At 59.2% G+C, this 8,237-nt stretch overlaps 1 protein-coding gene across 1 annotated transcript in view; it reads left to right on the top strand.

Annotated features, from left to right (window-relative positions):
• Positions 1-60: 60 nt before the first annotated feature.
• The window catches only part of LOC113205845 (sodium/hydrogen exchanger 1-like), a 12,940-nt gene continuing 4,763 nt past the window's right edge, over positions 61-8,237 (top strand). The window contains exons 1-12 of the mRNA XM_052270732.1: positions 61-512; positions 2,639-2,944; positions 3,114-3,304; positions 4,400-4,445; positions 4,537-4,578; positions 4,975-5,082; positions 5,185-5,266; positions 6,207-6,234; positions 6,697-6,906; positions 7,025-7,207; positions 7,305-7,386; positions 7,599-7,694. Coding sequence (XP_052126692.1) covers positions 481-512; positions 2,639-2,944; positions 3,114-3,304; positions 4,400-4,445; positions 4,537-4,578; positions 4,975-5,082; positions 5,185-5,266; positions 6,207-6,234; positions 6,697-6,906; positions 7,025-7,207; positions 7,305-7,386; positions 7,599-7,694 — 1,406 coding nt within the window. The 5' untranslated portion in view covers positions 61-480. The remainder of the gene's footprint in view (positions 513-2,638; positions 2,945-3,113; positions 3,305-4,399; positions 4,446-4,536; positions 4,579-4,974; positions 5,083-5,184; positions 5,267-6,206; positions 6,235-6,696; positions 6,907-7,024; positions 7,208-7,304; positions 7,387-7,598; positions 7,695-8,237) is intronic.

Below are 8,237 nucleotides of genomic sequence, written 5' to 3'. Positions count from 1 at the left end.
CCCCCGCCCCAGCCCCGCCACATCGGCCATACCAGACCGGCCGGCCGGCCGCAGACAGGACCGCAGGACACTACCGCAGGCCAGCAGGACCAGCAGGGCGCAGCCACAGCTGCAGGCCGCTATAGCCGTGTCGACCGGCCGCCTGTAGGCCGCCTCGGCCGCCTCCAATCAACGGCAAGCCCGGCTCTGCCCGGCTCTAGCCGAGTGCGACGTCGAGCGACACCAAGGCGACGCACCGCGGGGCACCGCGACGCCCAGTGACGCCCGTCCCGCCGCGCCGTCCCGTCCGGGCCCCGTCGGCCCCGCGCGCGTCCAGCTGGCCGGGCGTCGTCGTCGTCGCCGTGTCCTACCGCCACCCGCCAAGACGCCGTCGTCCTGGCCGCCGCCGCCGCGAGTGCGTGCGCGTGTGTGAGCGTCCTCCTCCGGTCGACGAGGTGGAGGTGATGCCCGACTGGACGACGAGCGGACACGACCGCAGCCATGCCAGCGTGCCGTCCTGACGAGCGCCTCAGGTAGTGCTTCACGCCTCGCTCCGCCTCCTCGCCGAGCCGGCGCGCGGGGGTCATGTCCGTGATGCGGCCCGGGCGGTGACGACGACGACGACGACCCGACCTGCTGTTCTCGCCCACCAGCTCGACCGTCTCCTCTCCCGCGCTGCAGTAATTAGTTGGGCGACGACGACGCGCTGGGCCGCCGCGTGGGTGCGAGGAGGCGGCGAGGCGGCGTCGTGTCGTCGACGGGGACGTCGTGCACTTTGTTTCCACTCTTGTCAGAGACGCGCTGCTATCCATCCGTCACGCGCTCCCGCCTCATTAAGAGCGTGGGGTGGTCGTCCTGGAGAGACGGATGCCGACCGCGCGTGAAGTTAGTCCGAGAGGGACGCCCCTTTCTCCTCCCCCTCGCGCTGCTGGCCGAGGAGTTTCCATAGCAGCGGGCTGCCCTCCTGGCTGACCCACAATGCGACAAGCCCTCGGACGAGCCCCGCACACCGCAGCCACGCGACAACCCCGCTACTACTACCCCCTCCAGCCCCCCTCCTCATCACCCCCTCGCCGCCGTTCAGCATTTCTGCTCGATTCGTGCGTGTGTGTTTTTTCTGCTGTTTGTGTGACTCTTTGTATTTTTGTCCGCGAAAATATGCGGAGATTGACGCCGTCGCCGGGACGGACGAAACGCGTCACGGACAGACGCGCTCTCCTGTGCCTGCCCGGGGGAAGCGCGCGCTGCCCGACAATATATATGTGACAGTTATTCGGCAGACCGCGTGACAGTCGTGCCTTTCTCCCCGATAAATAATTCATGACCGTGGAGGAGTGAAGATACAAAAAAAAGTAGACATGGAAAAAAGGGGGAGGGCGGGGGAGAGGGAGGTAAAGTCGCCAATTTACGAATTCGGGTGACAAAAAGGGAAAGAAAGAACAAATGCGTCCACGCAGTTCGCAGAGTAGCGCTGTAATCAGCCGGCGCAGTGCATCACAAAGGTGGGCGTCACGGAGCACGTCACGGCCCAGTGCGCGATCAGAGAATGAGTCAGGATGCACCGAGAGCTGCAACGAGTGCGGGGAGCTTTGGAACAAGGGACATCGAAACGAATCTGCCGGATGGAAGCTCTCGTAGCGCCCGATGGGTAGGCAACATCGTGCGTGCAGCGCATGGGTGTTCGGCGGGGTGGCCTAACCCAAAGTCTCGCAGGCGCCGAGCTTCCGTAAGTTGTCGAATGAATCGGAGTAAAACAGACTTACTTTCCGGAACGACCCCTTACACGTAGGACGGGGGGCAACCTGTCGGTGCCAGCCCACCCCGCCTCTTATGGTACACCCTGCTCCCCGTTAGTTCCGCACATATCCCTTGCTCGGCGCCCATTTCAAGGCCCACTTGTCTCTCTTATTTCTGCTCATCCCCTTTTACTGCTGTTTACTTTGGGTTTTGTCCCCGCGCCGCTGCCAGATAGCCACACACGCTGGGGCGTAATTTCAACTTTTTGCACTCCCGCTTCTCCCCCCCCCCCTCCCCCCTCCATCCATTCTCACCTGGTGCTCCGCGCTTTTCCTCGCGTTTGTTCGGTTTGTTCTCTCAGCCGTTTCAATGGATCGAACGCGAGCCGGTGTGCAGAACGAGAACACGAGTACGTGCGCAAAAAAGAAAGGATATGGAAGCAAACGTCAAACGGGAGGGGGGGGGGTATTGTACGTTACGTTTTTCACCACCACCGAGGACCGAGGTATTGAATATGTAATAATGACAACTTTTTTGCAGAGTGTATTGTAACCGGTTCGGATGGATAGTGTAAGTAGTCGGACACTGGCCGGGTCCCTATCCGGAAGCAGGCGTTTAGCGCGCCACTGACCGTGGCAATGCCGCCATGATGCCGGCCCCCCTGTGAGTTGCCCCCTCCCCCTTTTCCTCTCTCTCTTGGCCCCTCCTCAGACGGGCCTAAATGCCTCGACTGGGTGACAAGTGCGCGCTGCGCGCCTGCATCGCGGGGCCGGCCAGGGCGAGCAGGCGAAACGGAGAGGAGGCCGGTCAGCAGATTGTTTGTCGAGTGCCCAGCCCAGCCGATGTGGACTGGTCCGGGCCGAATCTCAACCCGCAGAAGTTGGCCGTGTCCGGGGCTAAGCCTTGTCCGGCCTGCCCGCAGGCGGCGGGGTCCCATGCTGCCGCTGCTGCTCCTGCCGCTGCTGCTGCTGCAGCCGACCTGCGGTGGACCGCTGGACTCCCAGCAGCTGGACGCGGCCGCAGCGCCGTCGGCCTCCTCCGCGCCGCTGCGGGGATGGGCGTCGGTCGCCCCCCCAGCCGACGTGGCAGCGCCGGCCACGGCGCCCGCCCCGGGGTCCGTGGCCGCCGTGTGGGATGGAGACCGCTGGCAGGGGCAGGTGCCGTGGCCGCCGCCTCCGCCGCCCCCGGACAACTACCCGCCGCCGCCGCAGCCAACGTACGATCCGAGGCGAGTCCAACACCATCGCCAAACAGTTCCTTTGGAACAAATACAATTTTGTTTGGTCTAAATTAAAAAAAAAAAAATCCAATTTCTTTCGGGAAAGTTTCATAATTTTACCGGAAAATTTTCAGACCTTAATAAATATTGCTAACTACGCCCCCGCTGCCCCGCGCAGGTACTCCTACGGGGACTACGCCGCCGCTCCGCCCCCGGGGCTGCCGCCCCTGCCAGCGCCGGCCCCCGGCTCCATCGACATCGAGTCTGAGGCCCCGCACGGCATCCACGTGGCCAACTGGCGCTGGAACGAGGTGGGGATCTTCTTCACCTTCACGGCCTTCATCGTCATCTGCGGGCTGGCCAAAGTCGGTAAGGTCAACGCCCTAAACGAAACAAAAACTTAAGAAAAAACAAACTCACCGTATAAAAGTAAATAGTGTGAAGCTTTAAAAGGCAGTAGCCAGAGCGCTCGACGGCGCAATCTCACATGCGCCTGCTGCGCCGCTCTCGCGCGATGAGATCAAAGTCGGGCCCTGCAACTTTTCCTCCTCCCACGGCTCTGGCGGGGCGGGACCGCCGCACCACCGGATGGCTCTCAACTTGAAATGAGTATATTTATAATTTAATCCGCGACCCTCGCTCACTTTTGCAAGGTGCCCGGGCCGCTCAGCGGAGAAGAGTAAACCTTGGTCTCGGTCGGTAACCTGGTACGGGGGGGTACCTAGCGCAGCAGCAGCAGCAGCCTGTACCCTAAATGTCCTCCCACGAGCCTCCTGGTGGGCGGAGGGGGCGCCCTTTAATAGCAACCACACGAATCTCACAAAATGAAAAGGTCAAGGAGTCGCCGAGGCCCCTCTTGCACTCCCGGCGCGGCGCCACTAGGCGGGCGGCCCTCTCGTGTTCCTCTGCGCTTTATTTAATCACGCACGCCATGCCGGCCCCCTCATTCCTCCAGGACCTCTTTAAGGTCGTCGTCTTCCAGGACGCGGCATTCCGCGCGGTGTCATCGTCCTCCCTCAGCAGGTGCCCACCTCCAGGACCGGGAGCGCCTGCGTCTGGAGCTGCCCTCCCGTGAGGAAGCCCCGCCGGCCCGCACCAAACCACAGCCCACCCCGCCCCGCCCCGCCCCGCCCCGCCCCCAAGTTTAATTACGCCGGGCCAGACTTCGGCGCAGTTTAGATTGGCGGACAGCACCAAGCCCACCGCCGCCGCCGGAGTCCCTCCGGGTGCCTGCTCCAGAGGCATTCGCGGAAAGACTCTCCCTGGGAACCTTGACCTTTCGGAAACCCCTCTAAACCCGCTCCGCTGTAAATAACTATAGCGGGGTGGTCACACTGGGCGGGCCGCGGAAACCGCCCCTTTCTTGTGACCGTGACCTCCAGGAAGTACCCGGGGACGTTCAGTTGGCCAGGGTCACGAGCCGCTAATTCTGTCTTCTTGTTCCCTTGTTCCAACGACGCACAGCGTTCCACCACGCGCACTGGCTGTCGTCGCGGATACCCGAGTCGTGGTACGTGGTGTAGTTATTGCACTGGTGGTAGTTGTTGTTTCTGACCAGAGCGAACTCGGACTCGACCTAACTCCCTGTCGTCTCCTTGCAGCCTGATGATCTGCGTGGGCGTGGCGGTGGGCGGCGTCCTGTAGTGAGTAGCCCGCGACACCCGCATGCCACCACGCGGCACTCGGCCGAGCACTCGGCACGTGGGCGGCATACACTTGAAACTCCGTGGTTGACGCCGAGCTTGCCAAAATTTTGGCAATATAAGAAAGCGGCCAATAATTTGCAATTTTCAGAAGACGCACACAATTTGGCCACCAAGAGGAAAGAGGGAGTACCAACATTTTGGCAAACAAAAAGGGGTGCCAACATTTTGGTAACCATAAAGGAGTGTCAAAATTTTGGAAAGCTTGGCGACCACGTCGTTCAGAGTGATCCCGCGATCCGTCATTAATTTTCACGTATGCTTGCGCGCCCAACAATGACAATCAGAGGACACCGAAATGACGAAAAAGACTGAGGATGATTGTTATTATTGCAGCCTCTGCGGCGTGCCCGAGCCGGAGAACAAGGAGGACCGCGTGGTCCCGGACGAGTTCCATCTGCCAACCTTCACCCCGCGGCTCTTCTTCCTCATCCTGCTGCCCCCGTGAGCGCCGACAGAGTGCATATTGCATTCATTCAGTTCATACAAGAGCAAAAAGGAAAAGGGGGAAAACACAATGTTTTGTTCTCTGTTTTCGATTTTCAGGGTGATTCTGGAGTCGGCGTACTCGCTTTACAATCGAGCGTTCGCCGTCAACTTGCATACCGTGCTGCTCTACGCCATTGTGGTACGTATCGGTGAAAGAGAAGGGGCAAAAAAAACAACCAACGAGGATACAGTAATGGAATTACTGAGAAAGTTTCCGCGCTCGCGCTCGAGAGGAGAGAGAAAGAGAGAAGAGAGGCGCGCAGCAGAGCTACCCCAGCTACCCGAACACCCACCCATACGCTTTTGTCCCGGCGGGTTCTTTTCTCCCGCATGGAGCCCCAGAGCAGCCGAGTTGTTACCGGATCGCAAGGGAACCTAATTATGTCGAGGCTCGGCTTGTGCGGAGCTCTGCTCTGCGGCCGTGTGTAGGGTTAGGGGTCCGGCGGACCCCGGGAGGCCCCGGAATGGGGAGCGTAGGGGGAGGCCGCTTTCCCCCGACGACGCCCCGCCAGGCCCCGCCGGGGGATCAAGGTGGTACAAAACGCCGGCCCGTCTTGTCCCGCCCGCCCCACAGCCCCACACGGCCGCCCGCTGACTTTACAAGCGTTACGACCGGCCCTGGCCGAGGCCCTGGCGCCGCCACGCGGTGCCTTCCAAAGCCAAGGCCGGAGGCCGGATATGCCTCGTCTCCGGCCTATCCTCTCCCCCAACAGCCCCCCTCTCTCTCTCTGCTTTCCTCTTGGCGGCCCCACCCCCCGCGGCCTCGGGCCCAGACCTCCCGCCGGGAGCTCCAAACTGAAATGCTGCGCCAGGGATGATCAACAAGTCAAGAGATCCGACGCCACGCCCCGTCGTGCGCGGGAGAAAAGAGGAAAGGAGAGCGCAGCGAATGGAGACAAAGCGGGGAGAGGGACAGAGATAAGAAGTATGGAAACGAGAATTGGGTCCGTGGGTGGGGCTGGGGTTAGGAGGGCGGCGGGATGAAGAGAAGAGCGCGCGGTCTATTTTCGCGGTCAGATTTTATTGTTATGTAAAGCGGAGCGAGTCCGCGCTAAGACCCGACCCTTTTGTGTTTGCAGGGCACCTTGTTGAACACGTTCACCATCGGTGAGTGTATGCGTCGCGGCGGCGGCAGCGGAGGCTCGCGGAGAGTCTCTCTCTCCCTCTCGCGAGTGAATGGCGCCTGATCAAGCCTACGGCGCCTACGACGGCGGCGCGGCGTTACTCGTTACTAATTACAGCGCCTTTCATAATAATGTAGCCTTTCTCGCGCGCGCATGGGGTCGTCATGATGACACCAGCCGCTGGTACTCGAAAGGGGCGCTGGCGGGGTGGCTCTCTTGACGACCCCGCCGCCGACCCCTTCCTAGAGGGCTACCTTCCTTTAAATCCGAGCAAACACAACTTTCTCTGCCTTTTCCTGATTTTTGTTTGTTTTGATTTTTTTTTACGAGTTTTCCTTGATTTTTTCTCAATTTTTTAAAGAGGTTGTTCACTAATTTAGAAAAGTACCCCTCGACTCTCCTTGCCCACCACGAGTAAAGTCACCATGACCAACCCCCACCGCAGGCCTGATGCTGTACGCGCTGTCCGAGGCCGGCGCCATCGGCCGCCTGCCCGTGGACTCGGGCAGCTCCGTGCACGTCACCCTGCCCGACTGCATGGTGTTCTCGGCGCTCATCTCGGCCGTGGACCCCGTGGCCGTGCTCGCCATCTTCCAGGAGGTGGGCGTTAACCAGGACCTGTACTACCTCCTGTTCGGCGAGTCGCTGCTGAACGGTAACTGAATGCATATGACCCAGCAAGAATTGAAAAAATAATGAAAAATTACAACGTGGAAAATTTTTAAAAGGAAAAAGGGAAAAACTTTGAAAAAGAAAACACACTTTTACTTCAGACGCCGTGACTGTGGTGCTGTACACCACGATGGTGACGTTCGCCGAGCTGCCAGAGGTTCACGGCGAGCAGTACGTCCTGGCCGTGCTGGCCTTCTTCACGGTGAGCCTGGGCGGGCTGTCGCTTGGGGTAGTGTTCGGGCTGGTGACGGCGCTGCTCACCAGGACCACGGAGGAGGTCAGAGGTGCGTCGATGAGAGACGGTGTCGGAACATTGCGAAACGAAAAGGCCACATTAGTTCCGATAACCGTTCACACCGTGTCTCATATGGTGCATTGCAGTGGTGGAGCCGCTGGCCGTGCTGGGGATCGCCTACCTGTCGTACATCACGGCAGAGCTGTTCCACTTCTCCGGCATCATCAGGTGGGTTGTTGCGCACGAATTACTCGTCAGGTGTCACCGCCAGCCGCCAACTGCACGGCAGCTCAGCGCCGCCGCCAGTGCTGCTCATGCATATGGAGATGAAGCTTACTGCTGCTCCCGCCGGGGGTTTTCGCGTTTATTATTTTATGCTGAATGTGATTATTACTCTCGTCTGGTATTATTATCCTCCCTCTTTTGTCTGCCGCGGCCAGCATCATCGGCTGCGGTCTCGCGCAGTCACACTACGCCCTGAGGAACATCTCCAGCAAGTCCTACACCACCGTCAAGTACTTCACCAAGATGGTCAGGTGAGGCGATACCGCCGCCAGAGTTAGTGCGGCGCGGCGTAGGGTTATGAAAGCCGTGGAAAATTTCCGAAACTTTTTCCAAAAAACAAAAAAAATTCTGGGTCTGGAAAATTTTTAGTTTTCCTGAAATTTTCCGATTTTTCCGAAAATTTTACAGAAGGGCTTTTAAGGCATCCAAGCCTAGTCCGGTGCTCGTGCCTTTGCAAACGCGGGCGCATTGCACCTAGCACCCGCCCAACACCACCCCGCCAGAGGATCCGCCTCCCACGAGGACGAGGAACAGAGTCTCGCATGACCTCGAGACGACTAGAATAGGGATCGAGGGCCGGAAATTTAAGCCATATTTTTCAATGCATGGAAAAATATATTTTGTTGTCTTTTTTAAGTGGTTTAGGCGGTTGCTAACAGCTTCTTCTACCTTTTGGGGTGGCACGGATGAGAGATTAAACTTATTTTATTGATGTTTTGTTTCACAAGTACTTTCTAGCAATGAATCATAAAGAAAGTTTCAGTTTCAGTCTCTAATTCGCACTTGTCAAGCTC

Source organism: Frankliniella occidentalis, unplaced genomic scaffold (genome assembly GCF_000697945.3).
Source record: "Frankliniella occidentalis isolate FOCC.00 unplaced genomic scaffold, Focc_3.1 Scaffold135, whole genome shotgun sequence".
NCBI lineage: Eukaryota > Metazoa > Arthropoda > Insecta > Thysanoptera > Thripidae > Frankliniella > Frankliniella occidentalis.
The sequence above is the reverse complement of the archived record's forward strand: the minus strand, read 5'-3'. Positions and strand labels throughout refer to the sequence as shown.